Raw genomic sequence first — 18,923 nt, forward strand, 5'->3', positions numbered from 1 at the left:
CTTCCATGAAACTGGTCCCTGGTGCCAAAAAATTTGGGGACCGCTGCTTTAGAGTCACCAACATTAAGTATAATACTGTATTGTACCTAGGTTTAATAGAAGTCAAATAAGACATTATTATATCTGTTACAAGAAAAATAACTTGATGAGACTTTAAATGTAAATGATAAGAGCTTTTGGGTAAACTCTTTAAAAATAATTATATTTTAGAAATGTCTGCTTAAGATGATCTTTCCAGATATTTGGTAACTTAAAGTTCTAGAGTTGTGCTAATTTAAGTGATGGAAGTTTTTTGAATAGCTAATTTCCAAAAAAAAAAAAAAAAGATACTGAGACATCAATTACTAAATAGGGAAACTAAAGGCATTTAGGACTATTAGTAAAAATGGTGCCACCCTGAGATGTTCTCTGTAAGAAAATGAATGTCTTTAGAAATTATCACTGGTATTTATGTTCACCAACCTACAGAATGCTAACATAAAAGACAGTTCAGAATTGCTTACTTTTTAGTTTTCACTAGAAATTAAGGTTTTTAAGAGTTGAGAATTCTAACTTAAACATATAATTAAAGCTAATAGGAATAAAATGGAAACATTTCAGTGTACAGTAGGAAAGTAGAATGTGTGTTTTCAGTAAAGAAGTTATGAGGAATGGGATTATGTTTTATTGAGGAAAAAGTAAGTATATCTCAGAGCCGGTTGGTTTTATTTAGATGGAAAAATAAGGGACAGGATGATATGGATACAGAAAGTGATAAACCGTTGTGGAAAGAAACCCTGAGAAAGTTTATGCGTGGTCAGGATTAACTGAATTTAGATTTAAGTTAGCTAAGTAAATGGATTTTGTTAAGTAAGCTAATACAAGACTGGAATTTGATTTCTCTGTTAGAGTGCTCCTTTTTGATAACAGATTGTGTGAGTTTTGTGCCCTTAAGTGATCTGTATTTGGCTTTTTAAAAATCTTTTTGTGATTTTGGTTAAATGACTAAGTACTGATTCACAGTGACCTGTGATTCTGTTGTGTTTTAAAACATTTTTAAAATTTTTAACAAACTTCCCAAATATTAAAATCCAACTAAAGCTCTTTTAGCCTACGGCTGACTCTGGGATGCTTTGAAGGAACATCCTGAGACATCTCAAAGATGAATGTTAAACTAATTAAGTTTATCTGGTATGTTTACTTCAGAGACATTGTCAAGTGACTGGAGATGAACCTTAGGTTACAGTGTATGGATAAATGTCATTAATATAGATATTCCAAAATTTATATGGAATCTCTAACATCTGATATGCCCTGATATAATGTTATGTCATAATTCTAGCTATTATCCTAAAATGTTATGTCACAGAAATATCCAAGTTCCCTGCCAATTGCATTGTACTCAGATCTTTAACCATGCTATTTTAAGTTTTGTCCTGATGCTTTTACAAAATGAAGATTTTTAAGACTCACAAAAAACAAATACAAGTTTCTTTTTTTTAAAATTAATTTATTTTTGGCTGCATTGAGTCTTCGTTGCTGCACGTGGGTTTCTCTAGTTGCGGCGAGCAGGGGCTACTCTTCGTTGTAGTGCGCAGGCTTCTCATTGCGGTGGCTTCTCTTGCTGCAGAGCATGGGCTCTAGGTGCACAGGCTTCAGTAGTTGGTGGCACGTAGGCTCAGTAGTTGTGGCTTGCAGGCTCTAGAGCACAGGCTCAGTAGTTGTGGTGCATGGGCTTAGCTGCTCCATGGCATGTGGGATCTTCCTTGACCAGTGCTCGAACCCATGTCCCCGGCACTGGCAGTACTCTTAACCACTGCGCCACCAGGGAGGCAAGTCCCCAAATATAAGTTTCTGATGGCCTTTAGATAATACCACTGAACTCTGTAACAAATGACAAAACTCAAAACCTGATTACTTCATCCAGATCAACAGGAATCAATTACATGGGACTGAAGGAACTGATGAATATGATTTATAACTTTATGACTTTGGGAAATATACTAGCTTTAATCTTTGTTTTTCAAAAAAAACCTTTTCTCTTATGCTATGATGTACAAGTTGATAAGGTATACCTTTGTAAACAAAGATGAAACATTTATCTTTTTCTCTCTACCTGTTCCTGCCAAAATTTGGCCTCTCCAGCTGGCCCTCCTGTGGACTTGATGGTTTATTGCAACTGGATTACAACTAGTTATACTAATAATTGTTTTAATTTGTTCTTTGTTTCCTAATTGTTTATACTTCGTGTCTCCCTGCTGCACTAAGACTTTGTCAATATTACTAGCTGCATTGCTTATATCCTGTCTATTTTATAAGATTGTTGTCTCTTACAGTGCCCAGTGTGTAACCAGGCCTCCAACAAAATTGATGATGGCTAAACATCTTGAGGAAACAGATCACATTTATGACTCTTATAGGATAACTGTAATAGTGTGATTCTAGGTACGGGAAGGAGCAAAAAGGGAAAACATTTCCTGGATCATAATAGACTAGTAAGACAGACGATCCAGAGAATCTTTAATTATCAACAGGGCCTAATCTGGAAAATAGCACCTGGAGTGACAGACACATCAACAAGAATTTTCACCTGATCTGGGATGCGCCTCCCAGTGCCGTGGGACAAAATTTGGTCATGAAACGTCTCCCAAATATTGGTCAAATTTCCAAACAAGAGGAGGATCTGAGAAATGGAGTATTTCCCACTGTATCAGTAAACTAAGGATGCCACACTCATCAGTGATTGCAGCCACCACTGACGTGAGCTGGTGAGCCCTGAGGAAACTCAGGATGTGAAAACATAGGATACTGGCCCCAGACAGCTGAGGTGCAGATCAAAGGAAAGACTTCAGTGAGCCCAGACTCTTGCATCTTCCCAAACACAGAAAAGCACTAAGTTCCTAAACTTGGGATATCTGGTTTTCTTTAATTAACCATCTTTTGATGTTCAGACCACCTGCCCTGTTGCAAAACTTCTGTATAACCCGGCTCCCCCGTCACCTCGTCGGAGCAGTTCTTTCAGGGTTACTTGAGATGCTGCCTCCTGGGTTTGAAGTCTTAAGAATTCCCGCTGAAGAAAACGTAACTCTCAACTTTTAGGTTGTGAATATTTTTTAAGTCAACAACTGGAAGGAAAAGGAACCACTGGGCACTTGATGGGGACAGAATTGAGGCCAGCCCGGTGCTCCGTGACAGCTCATTTGCAGACAAGTCCGGTGTGGAAGGCAGCTCCCTTCCATCTGGCACAAGATGCTTCACCTAGACCCCACTTCCCAGGCACCCCTGAACCGAACAGGAGGGGAGACCACCGAGTGGCCGCCCTTCAGCCCTTACGCGCCCTCCGTGTGGCTTTGGTGCGGTCACTGCGATGATCTGAGGTGTCTCTGGCAATCAGGTCAGTGGGAGCACTGAACTGTGGGGAAAGAGCAGGGCCGACTGTGGGCCTGGGCGGGAGAAGCCTGGCCATCAGAGCTCCTCTTTGTTGCTGTCGAAGGGCGAGACCGGAGGCCCTGGAGCCAGAGGGTGCTGTCCTGGCCCGTGGTTGCCAGGTTGCTGGCCGCTGTCCCTCCGGCCCACAGTGGCATAGTCCCACAGGAGCCCGCTCTCCACGCCGTGCTGGCGGAGGCTCTCAGTCCCCACGAGCCCCTGTGTTCTCAGGTACCCCTGCTGGCAAAAGGGTGGCAGCTTCTGGCGTGTTAGGGCGAACAGGAAACAGGACTCTGCACAAAAGCAAGAGGAGATCGGGCTGAGAGGTGTGGGGAGAGGTGCAAGGGGAGGGGGTGCCAATGCCCCAGGGGCCTCACCCGGTTCCCTCCATCCCCTGAGCCTGGGAGCTGACTTTTTTGGGTATCTCACGTCTGACCTGGGTAGCCGTGGATCTCATCCCTCCCTGAGGTTCCAAGGCTGGGAGGCCGCCTCAACATTTTGGAAAAACAAGGCTCCAAAGGAAAGCAAACCAAAGAGACGGCTCAGCTCCCAGAGGTGGGAGGCCCGCATGCTGCTGTGCATGGCGCCAGCGGGGTGGGGGCTCAGCCACCCAGGAGCAGCCCTCAGCCTTCTCTTCCGGGAGCCACCCGGGGGGGGGGGCTGCGAACTTGGTGGTCAGTTCCATTTTGAGCTCAGAGTTCCCTGCAAGGATTTATCCCCTCAACAATGTCTGAGCTGCAGATACTGTATGTAAAGCATGATTCTAAGCACTGTGGGGGACGTAAAGATAAAACCGCTAGACCCTCGTCTGTGCCACGGCAGAAGGTTGGTGTGGAGGTCAAATCTGATCAATGAAGAAAGAGCTGTGGATATGTGTTATTCAGAAATATTAAGAGACAACCAGAAGAGCTAGAAGTCATTCCTTCTGGGGAATGGGAATGGAAGTGGGTAAAAAAAACCTTTTAGCCAAGTACTTATATAACTTTGACTTAAAGAATAGAAAGGATGAAACAGAGGTGGGCTCAATCTTCTAAGGGATTTAGAGACAAGATGGGAAGATGGAGTGTCTGTCAGAAAACCATCTTGAGTCTCTTGCCTCAGTGAATGGGCACATTACCAAAGGATGCTGTAAGGCTCACACGAGTGATCAGGCTGTGAGGTGCCACAGGAAAACTATTTCCTACCTTACCTCTGACTTGTAGTACAGAGGGCCCCTGCCAGAATGGTCCATGACCACCCTCTCTGAGCAGGGACGGCAGCAGATGTGGGAGAGGACGGAGAGGGGCAGTGAGGTGGCCTTTCGGCAAGCACCTCCTCCTATGACATACGTCACCCCTTCTGCAGGGGCCAGGGGGTGGAGAAGCCCGGCAGATCCGGGTCCAGAACTAGCGGCTGCACATCCACTAACCAGGTGGAGGGAAAGCCCACCCTCTGCCAGCTGGCCCTTTGTGGGGACGATTCCTTCAAGTTCAAGGCAGTGACACTCAGTGGCTTGTACTGTTGAGTCTATCTAGGGAGTAGGAGCCAGGAGGCTGCAGGGCCTGTGATGCTGGGTCGGCAGGAGCCGTAACTCAGGGGAGGAATACACTCCCTAACAGGCACTGGCATCCCTGTGTACTCCTGAAACCTCGAGAAACAGACAGAGGTTTTGCAGCTGAGGTCTCTAGACCTACAGCGGGTAATTTCACGTGTGCGTGTACGGTCAGAGTTCCTGTCTGCAGAATGCCAGTACTTCAAAGCTGCTTAGCTCTGCTCTATGAATTACCCCCGTTTGAGCATCTACACACATTTAGACTATTAACTTAAAGTGTTGTTTTAAGCCATCTCCCTTAATATATACATTTTTATTTCAAGGTAGACTGAGGGATGAAAGAAGGACACTTGCTCTCTGACCCGTAGGCCGAGGACTGACCGTCTCTAACCTGGTTTGATGTGAATAGTGCGTGATATACAGTCACTGTTCAACAGATGTTTGCTGGACAGAAAAAAGGAGTGGGTATCCTGGTAATTCAGGGGGTTAAAAAAAAAAGACAAAAATTTGGCTTGTTTTGGTCAGTTCTTCCTGTGGATCATGAGACTTCTCTCCCCAGGTCCCTCTTTGGGTTCGACTGTCAGAGCTATCTTCCATCCAGTTCACCAATTTTCCCTTCATCTCTGTCTAATGTGCTACTAACCTTGACATTGAGGTTCCAATTACAAATTTATATTTTCATTTCCAGAAGTTCCATTTGGACCTTTCTCAAATCTGCCCAGTCAATTTTGGTAGTCCTACCCTTTCATTCTATTTTCAGTAATCTTTTATTTACTTACAGATTTTGGACATACTTTACATCCTCTCTCTGACCATTCCATTTCCCACAGTCTCTGTAGGTTTCATCCTACAGTGTGTTGCTTCTGCTGACACTCCCTCATGGTAGTTTGTATCCTTATGTGTTAAGTGATTTCTGCTTGGGAGTTCATGTTCCTGGGAACTTTATCTGGGGGAATTCTTTGAGGCCTAGTTTTAAGGTATGTGTCCTCACAGAAGACTCACATTGACTTCTGTGATTTCTGCACCACAACGATAGTGTGAACTTTGGCCCCAAACTCATATGAGTGAGGCCTAGTGGATGGAAATTCTCAGAAGAGATTATCCCCCCAGTCTACCCAGAGCCAAAAAGCGTGCGTCTCCTCTCTCTCTCTCGGGAGTGCTTTCTGCCTTCTATTTTACCTATTGAGATCCCAGCTCTATTTAAAGGTCTCTGTACAGACATCCTACCCTGCTCCAGCCTCGTCTTCCCAGCTCCAAGTGCTGGTCAGTTACCCGGGCTCTAGGCCACTGACAACCAGCAGGTATCTCTCATCCAGCGGTGGGTTTGTGCTTTTCTTGGTGTTTGGCCTCTGGGGAGTTCCCTTATTTTCCTGCCAGTTTTTTAAAAAAGACATTTTATTCAGTGTTTGCAGGTGTGCTGTACTGGGAGGGGGTTTCTGTGAACGCCGAGTTCTCCCGTGGTAGGAGATGCAAGTCTTGGGTCTGGGTTTCTAGACGCACATCCTAAAGTTCCACAGGGCACGGATCTACCTGGTCGTCTTCACCCTCCAGCTCAGCCCCTTTGTCCTTCGGGAAACTTAAGTTACCTGCATAGAAGCTCCGGAGATCGGTGTCCAAGCAGTTCTCCAGGAAGCGCCTCAGGGGCAGAATGTGCCCCACCGGGGCCGTCCAGTCTGTCAGGAAATCTTCCACGATGTGGTGGATGGCCGTGGGCCGCGGAAGAGGCCAGCCTACGGGGCGGAACCTCACCTCCTGCTCTGTGGGGAGGAGAAAGGGCGCCATGTCAGAGCCGAGCGCGGGGCTTCCATTCCCGGGGCCACATCCCAGGTGCCTGCCCCCCAGCCCCTCGCGCTCAGCCTTCCTGACGCACCTCTAGCATGGGCCATGGTCAGCCTGTTCAGCTGTCCTTCCAAATGTCTGGAAGGTGGACGTGAGGGAGAGGGACTAGACTAGACTCAAACCCTGCACTGTCAGCGGGCAGAACTAAGACCAGTCACTTGAACTTGGTTTGCTTCTAAGACTTACGTGAGCTGAGGTCTATTGTGGCTGCTCTGAAACTGGCCTTTCTGTGAGGAGACTTGGGGTCCTGCATCCAAGGGGTCTTAGGGCCCCTCTAGTCCAGTTTCCTACCTGGTGGGTACCCTTCTGTGTGTCCCTGCCACAGGGCACTAAGCCACGGCCATCCCTGCATCGGGAGGCTCCAGGAGGTGGCCCATCCCACCCTCAGCAGCTTTCACAATGCGCTGCTCCTTTAGAGTGAACGTCAGCCTGCGCTCCTGTCACTTCTACCTGTTGCCACTACCTCCGCCCTTTGGAACGACCTCTATTTTTATTTTTATTTTTTATTTTTTTTGCGGTACGCGGGCTTCTTACTGTTGTGGCCTCTCCCGTTGAGGAGCACAGGCTCCAGACACGCAGGCTCAGCGGCCATGGCTCACGGGCCCAGCCGCTCTGCGGCATGTGGGATCCTCCTGAACCGGGGCACAAACCAGTGTCCCCTGCATCGGCAGGTGGACTCTCAACCACTGCGCCACCAGGGAAGCCCACGACCTCTATTTTTAGATCATCCTCTTCCAGGGGACACCCCTTCAAGTTTGGAAGCAGGAGTCGTGTTCCCCAGGTTGGTCATCATTCGGTAGCTACTCCGTGCCAGGCACCATGCTGGCATTGTGCTGTATCATCTCATTAACCCTCATCCTACAAGGAGGGTACCGTGGCCACCCCCATTTCACACCCGAGCAAGCTGAGACTCAGCGGGGTTAAGTAATGGTCCAAGGTCACACAGCGAGGAAAGGACGGCCCTGGGAACACTGCGCAGCTCTCCTGCTCCCCTCCTGTGCTAACCAGTTCCCCTTCCCTTTCCTGTTCCTTCTAAGAGTCAGTCCCCAGATCCCCGCTCCCCACTCCACGGTCAGCCTCCTTTGGAGACAGCAAGAACAGTGCCCCTCTGACGACGTGGTGCCTGGAGGCGATCACGCCGCTCCACACGTGGCCTGCCCAGGTCGATGTGGGGGCCAGAATCCGGGAATAGCATTTATCGTTCTTGGACCATCTGCCCTGTTTAGGCTCTAGGCAGAGCCCCTAGTGGCCCCCCTTCTGTCAGCTGAGGGTGCTGCATGACAGCTTGATGGCGCTGGGGTCCGAGGAGTGCCCTCGCTCGGGGGAGAGCGGAGACCCAGCTCACCGGTGGGGAGGTGCCTGTAGTAGTAGATAACAGGATGGAGGAAGTTAGACAGCCAGGCGTCTTCCGTGTGCCCCACAGAGCGGTCATAAAAGAAGACGTCCTTGTCGGGCCCAGAGAAATTCCGGCCGTACTCCATATTGATGACGAAGAGCCCGTGCCTTGCCCTTCTTCCTGTGATGGTCTCCAGCTGGGCCAGCATCTGCATGGGGAACTCCTCCAGGTACTCAAAAGCAGTGGCATTCCTGGGGACAGGGGCAACACGGCTGGGGTAAGACCCTCAGTGCTGCGGCAGAGGTGACAGGCATGTGCGTGCGTGTGTGTGGTGTGTGCGTGCGCCTGCCTCTCCTGCCTAGAAGCGCCCGTCAAACAGCGTACAGACACTGATCAGGCCTGCGCGTCTCACTTGAGTATTACTGTTACAGCTGAGCCCTGACTTACACTGGGGAGAGAAGACAGAAGATGCTGAGTAACCTGAGTGGGTATCTAGGGAGAGGGTGAGCCAGGCTGAGAGACCAGTGATGGAGAAGCCCTAGGAGTGAGTGAACACCTTGGCATGTTCAAGGGACAGGAAGAAGGCCAGTGTGGCTGGAGTGGATCCGACGGGGAGGGGAGGGGAGGGGAGGGGAAGTCGGCGGGGGCAGGTCGAGGAGGGCCATGTGTGCCACGATGGGAATGTCGGGTGTCATCTGGGCTGGGAAGAGAAGCTGCGGGCCTTGGGAAGATAGTGAACAGAACTGAATTCTAGTGATTCAAGTTTTAAAAGAATCACTCTGGATCTTCCCTGGTGGCACAGTGGTTAAGAATCCGCCTGCCAAGGCAGGGGACACGGCCCTGGTCCGGGAAGACTCCACATGCCACAGAGCAACTAAGCCCGTGCGCCACAACAACTGAGCCTGCGCTCTAGAGCCCGTGAGCCACAACTACTGAGCCTGCGTGCCACAAGTACTGAAGCCTGCACGCCGAGAGCCCATGCTCCACAACGAAGAGTAGCCTCAACTCACCGCAACTAGAAAAAGCCCACATGCACCAGCAGCCAAAAAAAAAAAAAAAAAAAAAAAAGAATCACTCCGGCCACCATGTTGAGAGCAGACCATGGGGTCAAAGGTGAGAAGCTGCTATCTCAGTGCAGGTGAGAGATGCTCATGGTCCAGACCAAGGTGGCAGTGGGGGGAGGCGCTAGTGAGAGGCAGATTCTAGACACAGTTTGAAGGTAGAGCTGATGGGACCTACGGATGCTGTGAATGCGGTGAATGGGTATGAAAGAGAGAGGAGTGAAGGGTGATGGGGGTTTTGCTCTGAGCACCGCTGAGTTTCCCGCGTGTCCCTGAACTCGATGTGCTGCTGCACTCACCGGCTTTGCAGCAGGCTGTTCCCTCTGAGGTGTCTCACCTGCCCCGTGTCCTTTCAGAACCAGCCCCACTGCTCACCACCCCCAGCTCTTCCCCCTTCCCTGCTCTGCGTGGTTTCTTCCTCAGGGAGCATCCTCTGTGACCTGCTGCTCCACTCGATTGATAAGGAGCCGACATGGTCTGGCCCAAGGAGCTCTTAAGCCCACGCAGGTGGCGACCCGTCATTACCGCAGTTCACTGCTCATCTGTTTGGTACCAGATGCTTTTCTACCAGCTGCCTTTACTCCTTCCTACAGTCCTGCAAGGTAGGTATTATTAGCTCTATTTTGCAGATGAGAGAAAGGCTCAGAGAGGCTAACTAACTTGCCCCAGATCGCACTGGTGGACAGTGGCAAAGCTGCAGAGTCACACTCACGTCTTGTCTGTCTGTCTGTCTGTCAGTAGAGCTTGTGGTGCTGATTTCACTGATTTCCCCAGAATAGACTGATCCCCGCCCTCCCTGCCCACCCCACCTGCCATCTTCATCTTAGGAAAGAACCACTGGGCTCTTCCACACGTGCAACAGGAAGAGAAGAGCACGACGGCGTGCGAGGGGGAGGGGCAGTGGGAAGGCGAGGGCTGGACTACTCACTCCTTCAACAGGACCACGTCGGCCAGCACACTGAACATCTGGTAGAGCCCAGAAGCCTCGTTGACACGCCGGACGATGGCACTGGCCAGCTGTGTGATGGGGTGCTCGGTGGAGGGCCAGGTGACGCCGTGATGACGCTGCTCCAGCAGCCGGTGGACAGCACGCACTGAAATGGCCAGAGGGAGGAATGGCATGCTGCCCTTAAGATGCTATCTTTCACCTCTGGGGCGGGGGGGTGGGTGGGTGGGGGGACGCAGAGCCCCCCCACCAGCTCTGCACTCAGGACACGCTTGTATTGCACGGCTCCAAGAAGGTGCCTTTAGAGCAGGGTCCGCACGTGTGTTCTGAAAAGGGCTGGATGGGAAGTGTTTCTGGCTTTGCAGCCCAGACGGTCTCTCTCACTTGACTCAATTCTGCCTCTGGTGGGAAAGCAGCCACAGAAGACCGCGAAATGAACGGGCACAGCTGGATTTGGTCCCCAGGCCCGAGACTGCCCGCTTCTGCTTTAGGCCACCTGCCTATGGAAGTCCTGCCACTGTCACCTCACATGTGATGCGTCCAAACCAGACCTAGAGCCTTCCTCTGCCATCTCTCCCCACCCCACAGTCCCCATGTCTATGGGAGACTTCCAAATGGAAACCCTCTGACTGTTCCTTCTCGTTCACAGCCGAAACCCACATCTGTTACTAAGTTCTACTTTGAGATGCTCTGTATATTTCTGGAAGGCTAGAAGAGCAACAGCTATCTCAAACAACAGGGGGACAGTTTCTGTGTACCTGGGGCTGCCCTTACACAGCGGTGACACTGGGGCACCACACACAGGTGCCTGCTCCTCGAAATGAATCAACACAACACCCAAATCCGGTAACAGCGAGGACACAGACAGTTCACGTGATGGGAGACTGGGTCGACCAACGGTCACAGGAAAGATGTTCAGCCTCATGAGACAGACAGACAGACATCTGGGTCTCTAGAGGAAACAAGGTTATGCTGCGTTTTGTGAAAGGATGAGGAATTACACAGCTAGGGAAGGGTGGGAAGGGGGCCTGACAAAAGAAGCATGGGTGCAAAGACAAAACCTTGAGAAACTGGCACATTCTGAAAAGGAGGCGAGGGCCAGGCTGGGCAGGAGAGCTGGTGCCGGCTGCTGCACGAAACCCTGGATGCCATGCTGAGGACCTGGCTGGGGAGCCTCTGGAGGTTTTTCTGTTTAAAGAACAGTGTTCTGGTGGGTACCGGAGTAGCTGGCTGGGAAGCCAGAGGGACCAATGGCAGGAAGACCAGTCAAGAGAGACCAAGAGGTCCCAAGTCAGGCAAGTGAGGCTGGGATGGACTGGAGAGAGACAGGAGGGGGAGGGGCAGGGTTCCCAGCAGGCCCTACCTTCTGAGGTTACCATCTTTCATCTTGCTTTACTCTGCCTTGCTGTTTTCTACTTGTCTCCCTTGGGGACCTTTTTTTCAGCTGAATGGTGGGCAAGGTCGGGCAGGATGTACTGTGTACAGCCACATTGCCCCTCCCTCTAGTGGGGTCCCCAGCTAGTAGGAGTGACCACAGCTCTTGGTGGCCTGTCCATCCAGGATTGTTTCCCATTTGCCTGAAGCTTAGTGGTCAGCTGGGAGCCTCAAAGTCAGACAGGTGTGGATTCAAATGCCACCTCTGCCATCCACTGGCTGGGTGACTTTGGGTAAGTGACTTAACTTCTCTGTGCCCCCGTTTCCTTCTATGAAAAATGGAGTTGAAGTAACAAGATGTCTCTTATGGGGCTGTTGGGAGAGTTAAGAATGTGAGCTGGGGCAAGATGAGAGGACAGAGGGAAGCAAGAGGGATGGGGCAGTACCTGTCGGGACAGCAGGTGGAGGAGGGGTGACACGCACGGGAACGTGAGGAGGGTTTCTTGCTGGGGACACAGCTAGAGAGACAGACTCTTCCCATTCTGTGTATGTGTGTGTGTTCCATTTGCAAATATTTTGGTAAACAGACAGCTAACATTCTCGGTTTCTTTCCCTGACAACATGCAAAGGGTATAAAACATATCGCCTGGAAATCAACAGCAAAGCATGATTATCTTTCCCTGTCAAACTGGAAGGAGAGTGAAATGCAAACAGTAGCATTAAGGCAAGTGAGGCATCACATTAAATACAGAAACATCAGGATGAAGGACCCTTATGGTTTTTTTTTTTTTTTTTTGCGGTATGCGGGCCTCTCACTGTTGTGGCCTCTCCCGTTGCGGAGCACAGGCTCTGGACGCACAGGCTCAGCGGCCATGGCTCACGGGCCCAGCCGCTCTGCGGCATGTGGGATCTTCCCGGACTGGGGCACGATCCCGTGTCCCCTGTATTGGCAGGCAGACTCTCAACCACTGCGCCACCAGGGAAGCCCCCTTATGGTGTTTTTATGGTCAAATTAACTGGCCCATGTAACACTCGTCATGCAATAAAGCACCCATCCAATGGGCTACCCAGAGCACAGAAAATTGGTACCCTTAGTACTAAGACTGAGAGTTTTGAAAAAGAGCTGATATAATCTAGTTGCAACTTTTATTGAAATTTGTTGGTACCCAAAGAGTCTATGTGTAGGTAATGCTTCACAGCTCCACGGTCTCCAGATATTACCTTATTTAGTCCTTACAACAGCTCTATGGAGTGAAGAATTCACCTCATTTACAACTCTGACATCTGGGAGGGCCAACAGAGGCTTAGGGAGGTTATGAAACCTCACCCCTGAGACCATGCAGCTGCTTCCCCAGGTTAGCAGTCCCAAGCTCAGCATCCTTGCCAATCATGGTGATGCGGGTAACACGCCACCCCCAGATGTACTTACTTTTACCCCTTATCTGGTACTTCTCTAGATGTGTCCTCAGACCACGAAAACCCACTGCTGCCTGCCCCACAGAGAATTTATGACAATCAACTGCTGTTAAGGCTGCTTTAAGGGAATCAGGCATGTCTTTACAAACCCTGGGGACAGCGGCCCTCTCTGCCGGGCTCACCTGTGTATCGGAATCCATGGATGAAGCCCCCAGCAGATTTCCGGTAATCCACGGAGTGGCTGGCAGTCCCCAGGACAAAGAGGCCCCGGCTCCCTTTGGACTCATAGCTGGCTTTGACCAGGGGGTACTTCTTGCTGAGCTCACCCCCTGCAGAGAGTCGGAGGGACCTGTGAGTGGAAAGGGCTGTGAATAAAAATCGCTGCTATGTATGAAACACTTTTTACAGCCATGGCACTGAGCTAAGTGCTTACATTCCTGCTCAAATTTAAACCACACCATGACCTCAGGAGGCAGGTATGATGATGTCCATTTAACAGACAGAGTAACTGAGGTTCACGTTAAAGATGTGGTGGTGGGTCAGGGACAGAGCCAGGATTCAAGCCTCACTGGAGGCTGGGCTCTGGGTCCCTGTGTGACCTGATGGCACAGGAGGATCTGTTCAAGCCCTCTGGCGTCTCCTTGTCCACCTGGGCCTTGACCAGAGGGCTTTGCTGAGATATCCAGCTCCTCCCCTCTGTTCGGACTCACTTGCTGAAAATGGAGAAGTCGAAGTTCCAGCCCAGGCAGCGGATGACCCGGTCGTAGGCCACGCGCAAGGCGAAGTTGTCGTTATCGTCCTGGGGGAGGGGGACGGCATCGGCACTCCGGTTGCCTTCCTCCAGGAAGAACTTCAGGGTGACGTGGAACTTGCCCTCATGGTCCTTCACAACGGCCAGATCTGTCAGGTCAGACTCGAGCAGCCCGTCCAGGGACTTCAGTTGGTAGGTGTCCAACAGGCCATTGTTGATGGCCCTGGGGCCCAAGGGGAATGTCAGGAGAGAGAAAGAAGTCTGTGCCGGGTAAGGAAGCCTCAGGGGCCAGGGTGGTTAGTCGGGCGGGGGTCAGGGGCTGGCAGCACAGCACACACAGTACCTGCCCAGCATACCTGAGGTCGCCGACGTAGTGGGTGGCCCAGGAGAGCCGGACCCGGGAGCGGCTCAGCATGTGGATAAAGTTGGTGACACCCAAGATGTTCTCCGCCGTCTCAAAGGCCGAGTTCCCTCGGCCCAGGATCAGCACATTATGACCCACGAAGTCCTTGGGATCCACGGACACGGACTCATAACCATCCACGTATTCGGAGCCAGGGAAGTCAACCTGGTTGGGGACTGACAAGCCAGTGGCCACGAGAAGGACGCTGTGGGGGGGGGACAGAGGGAGGATGGCTTGGCCTCTTAGCTATGAGACCAGGAAGTGAAAAATCCCTCTTTGGACCTGCTGTCTGGCTCGCCCGCCTCACCCAGACTGCTGGCTCCTAAAAGAAAGCAGGTTGTTCATTTATTCACCCACTCCTAACCTGTCCCAGTGCATCTGAAACCTTACCCTGGCCTCTCACTGAGTGATCCAGTGGGTGCAGTTTCCTTTACACCTTCCTGGGATTATACCAAATGTGAGAATTAGTTTTACTTTCTGACTTTGGAGAGGGTGACGCCATGAGAAATGGACTAATTCATAATTTTGAACATGGCAGCCTCACCAAGTACAACCCTAGTCATGAAAATGAAACTAGACGTTCTGCTTCCCCCTTTCTTACTTGCCTGGCAGATGCAGAATCTGCTGAGTGGTGATTCTGTATGAGGCCCTGTACTAAGTGCTTTCTGCCTCATCTTACTGCTCAAAGAAGCTCTGCATTGGTGTTATTCGGCCTGCTCGACAGGTGAGGAGATGCAGGCTCCACGTGGGCCCATGACCTCCATAGCTCCTTAGACAGCAGAGCCAGAATCTGACCACAGGTCAGCCTAATTCCAGAGTCTTGCTCTTTCTACTGGTGGGGATTACAATCCTGTGGTGGACAGGCTGGGAACTGGACCCTGCTGGCCTGCAGAGGAATGGTTTGATCACAAGGTAGTTTCGAAAACAGGACCGGGTGGCCTGGAGAAGGGGCCTGGTCAGCCTCTGTGGCCCGGTCAGCCTCTGTGGCCCCTTGCTTTCTGGCCTGTCCACTTGCTCACATCTGAATCCCCTACACTGTAGCACTGCTGCCTAAGATGTGAGGGTCCAAATTGGCCCAACCCTTCTCTCCTTGGGCTGTAACAAGCAAGGAGCAAGGTTGAGCCTCTGGCAAAAGGCATGAGAAGATGAACCGTGATCAAGCACCTGCCTGGAGCCAGGTGCTAGGCTGACGGCCGGGAACGGAGAGGCAGTCGGGCACAGTGTTAAGAACACAGGCTTCAGACTCAGGAAGATGTGAGCTCAGGTGGCAGCTGCACCCCTTATTAGCTGTGTGACACAGCACCAGTTACTTAACTTCTCTGAGCCTCAGTTCTTCATCCATAAAATGGGGATCAGTGAACCTCCCTCAAAGGGTCCTTGTGAGGATTAGACAAGCACGGTATAACGTATAACTCTGAATTTGGGTTCTCTACACTATGCTAAGCTTTATCCCAAGTCAAAGCGAGCTAAAACCGAATCCTGGCAGCACTGCCTGTTGGCCCTCCCTCTCATTCAGTTCAGAAATCCTACTGAGCCTGTCTAACACTTGCTGGACACTTGCCAGTATTTCTCAGAATGTATTTTGGGGAACACAAGTTCTAGGAGATGCTCTACAAAAAGGGTTTTGTGGGTGCATAAGCTCAGACAATGCTCAATACCCAATGTTGGAGTCCTTCAGTGAATGTGAAGATACTGAAGACTGAAAAATCCTGGAGGAAAGAAATGGTCAGAATTTTCAAGTATCTTTGAGTACATACATTTCTAGGAAACACTTGGGAAATGACGGCTGAACTGAACCTCTTAGCACTGGATTTCAGTGGGAGCAAGGATGGGCAGAAATGCCTCTTTTCTCCCACAGCTACGGGCCAACCAATGGGTTTCCTTCTTCCAGGGAAGGCACTGGCTTCAGCAGGTGAGCTCTGGAGCCCGGTTCCTTACCTACACTGGTATGCCTGGCCCTCCTGGTCGGTCAGGATGAAGTAATGGCCATTCCAGGCCCGCTGATCCTTGGTCAGAGTGACGTGGGCAATGGTTGTGTTGTACAGCACGTGGAGCCCCAGCCGGTCCGCGAAGTCGCCCAGGTAGCGCACCATGTCGCCGGCATCGGGGAAGTAAGCGTTGGAGTAGTGTCTGAAGAGCAGCCGGGGGTCGTGGCTGAGCAGAGAGTTCCAGTCATGGCGGAGGTTGAACTCGGCGTTGGCCTTGCCTGTGTACCGCTTGTTGATGCTGATGAGCTTGCGGTGCCGGGGGTAGCGCGTGAAGAAGCTGCCCGGTCCCGGGGCGCGTTCGAACACGGCGTAGTCCCTGCCGGCCCGCTGCAGGAAGTAGGCCATCTGCAGCCCCGCGGGCCCGGCACCCAGGACACAGTAGTCCCGGTGCGCGGGCACCGAGGCCTGGGCGGGGCACGGGGAGAGAGCCGGGTGCAGGGCGATGGTCAGGAGCAGCCCTGGGAGGCCCCACAGCAGGGCCGCGGCGGAGAGGCCCATCCTACGGCAGACCAGAGAGGTGAGGCCTCGGACCACGAAGGCCCCTCGAGGCCCGGGGACGTGAGCCAGGAACTGGGGGCCCAGAAAGGCAGGGGCTTGCCGGAGCGCTCACTGCGACTTGGGGCGCAGCCAGGACCAGAACCCAAGGACCTCTGAACTCATTTGCCCCGACTCCATCGTTTCAAGCTCGGATCTGGGCTCCCCCCAGGAGTCCCGAGCCCCTCCATCTCCCTCAGGACCTTAGTTCCCAAGGGCGCCAGACTCCTTATTGCCATGGTAATAGGAGGCTGGGTGTTTTCTCCAATTTCCCCTAATTCCAGGGATGCCCAACACCCCCCTAGGGCCTCCCAAGGCCAGACCCTCGAGGGTCACGTCTTTTTTGGCCACGCCCCCGCGCTCCGGCCTCCAGCCTGAAGGAGGTGTGGTCTGCCGGCCCCCGTCCCACACCCGGGTCTCTTCGGTCACGTGACAGGGAAGCCCCAGCACACCTGCCCGCGGAGCGGCGCGAGGCCACCCTCCTTCGGGCGCGCTGAATCCGGGAGCCGCTCCCCACGCGTGCGCGGTACCCACGCCCGCAGCTCCCGCCTCCCCGGCCCGCCAGTCCACCCCCAGCACAGCTCGAACCTCCCAGCCGCTCCGTAGACAGCCCGCAGCCAAGTCAGGCCGCGATCGCCCTGCCCGCGCCACCGCGGCGGCCCCGCCCCGCCAATGGCAGGGGGCGGGGTCACGTGGCGGCGCGCGTCATGCGGGGCTGGGCTGTCGGGTTCTGGGCGCCGGGTCGCTCGCGAGAGCCGCGCACGTGCTGCTCCGCCGGCCGGCGCGCCCTGGCGGGTGGTGGCCCGACTGAAGATCAAATCTGACAAGTGGCTTGGGGCTCTTTAAAGCTGTGTCTTTCCACGTGTAAGGGAGGCACGGGAGCAGACGACTTTTGGAGATAATCGCAGCTGTTACACTCCATTACTGTAGCCAAAGACTAGTTGGGTACTCAGTACTTTGGGACCGGAAACCTGGTTGATGAAGCCAGGACGGATAAACAAATTAACTGGTGTTCGCTACAATGATTCAGTCTATAGTTTACTAAGAAACAGGACTGACTGGATCTTCCACCAGAAGAAGGAGGCCCGGGATTGTTTCCAATATAATGTAAATAGCTGACTGGCCAAATGGAATTTAGGGGTGATTTGCTTAAAATCACACAGTTAAGTGGAGTGTGACATTGAAACCCCCCATTTATACTCCAAATTATGAGCTCTTCCAGAAAGCTCGAGGACTGTAACGAAGCGGTAGGGGAGGCCAGCATATATGTGATTTTGGTGAAGGGGTATGTGCAATCAAGCACACATCTTGGTAGAAGGTTGCTGCTGTTCACAAGGAATTAACAGCTTAGTTAATGGTTTTAGTTCTCTTAAGTACTGGAAAACGCAAGAAACTGGGTTCAGATTTTCTCTTGAAAATGTCTGTCTGAAGGCTGGTTCTGCCACTTTTAGAGCAAAAAGCGCCTCGTCCCAATCCTCATCCTCAATTCCTTCAGGGTATGTTGTAGGTCAGCAACTGCAGTGGCTAATGACTTGATTCTTGTAGAACTGGGCGGTAGCTTACATTCTTTATTTTACAATTGCTTCCCTTTCCGTCTTAATTTCGACCAAGGTTTGGGAGGCATTCTGTGACTGATTTGTCACATGGTGCTAGGAATGCTCATTCCCAGGCCATGCAAAATTTACTGATAGGCCACTCCATGTGCTGTTGCTGGACTAGGCCCTGTTAACAGTAGCCAAAAGCCTCTGGACCACCTGTCTTACTAGGCTATTATGGTTCAGGAAATGGTTCACGCCTGTTGTTTCTTCCCATATCTAGAGTTAGACTATTACAATCATTGATCTTATAGAATTGTATGTTTGTAATTGTTTCAAGTTGCCTAGTCATCATCTTTATCGGAGGCTCTGTCACACATTTGTGCAAGAAACAACACCCTTATAAAATAGGCAGAATATGTGTAATATAGCTAGCAATATTAATACGGTCATAAGTAAGCATTTAAGCTAAGAACTTTCATTAGGTGCAGGCCGTTATCTCCCTAGGTCACCTGACCAGCCTGTTCTGCCCCCATCACTGTCTTTAAGGGAAATGGCATATTGGCATTGTACATAAAATTCACCAAAGATGTCTGCAACTACAGGGCGAGTGGAGGGTCACTGTGACCCCTTACAGGATTGAGAAATGAATGTTTTCTTCCAAGGAATTGCTGGCACCAGAAAAAAAATTGATCTTTATGGTTGAGCAGGCATTTCTGCCATAGGGGAGGTTTGGTTAATGCATAATGTGGATGCACAATGCACACTAGAGGGGAGGGAGAAGGTTGAAAGACAGAGAAAAGG

At 51.4% G+C, this 18,923-nt stretch overlaps 1 protein-coding gene across 2 annotated transcripts; it reads right to left on the minus strand.

Moving 5' to 3' along the window:
• Positions 1–1,390: 1,390 nt before the first annotated feature.
• FOXRED2 (FAD dependent oxidoreductase domain containing 2) lies at positions 1,391–17,243 on the minus strand. 2 transcript variants are annotated; one of them, XM_082636142.1, is made up of 9 exons: positions 17,173–17,243; positions 16,001–16,549; positions 14,016–14,267; positions 13,619–13,882; positions 13,091–13,257; positions 10,101–10,266; positions 8,121–8,362; positions 6,523–6,693; positions 1,391–3,698 (listed from the first exon to the last, which is right to left on the minus strand). In XM_082636142.1, the coding sequence occupies exons 2-9, from the start codon at positions 16,546–16,548 to the stop codon at positions 3,445–3,447; spliced, it is 2,064 nt and encodes a 687-aa protein (XP_082492268.1). In that variant the 5' UTR covers position 16,549; positions 17,173–17,243; the 3' UTR covers positions 1,391–3,444. The 2 variants fall into 2 exon arrangements, with proteins under 2 accessions (XP_082492268.1, XP_082492267.1); XM_082636141.1 differs by lacking the exon at positions 17,173–17,243 and adding an exon at positions 17,037–17,166.
• Between the last annotated feature and the right edge of the window lie 1,680 nt (positions 17,244–18,923).

Source organism: Mesoplodon mirus, assembly GCF_964341445.2.
Source record: "Mesoplodon mirus genome assembly, chromosome: 11".
NCBI classification, from domain to species: Eukaryota; Metazoa; Chordata; class Mammalia; order Artiodactyla; family Ziphiidae; genus Mesoplodon; species Mesoplodon mirus.

Bases quoted from the DNA above. Each gene is read 5' to 3' on its own strand.
- FOXRED2 (XM_082636142.1), bottom strand. From the start codon at position 16,548: ATGGGCCTCTCCGCCGCGGCCCTGCTGTGGGGCCTCCCAGGGCTGCTC. The intron at 10,267-13,090 runs GTGAGCCCGGCA...TGGCCATTTCAG, and splicing joins CCATGGATTCCGATACACAG to TGCGTGCTGTCCACCGGCTG. The intron at 8,363-10,100 runs GTGAGTAGTCCA...CCCTGTCCCCAG, and splicing joins GACGTGGTCCTGTTGAAGGA to GAATGCCACTGCTTTTGAGT.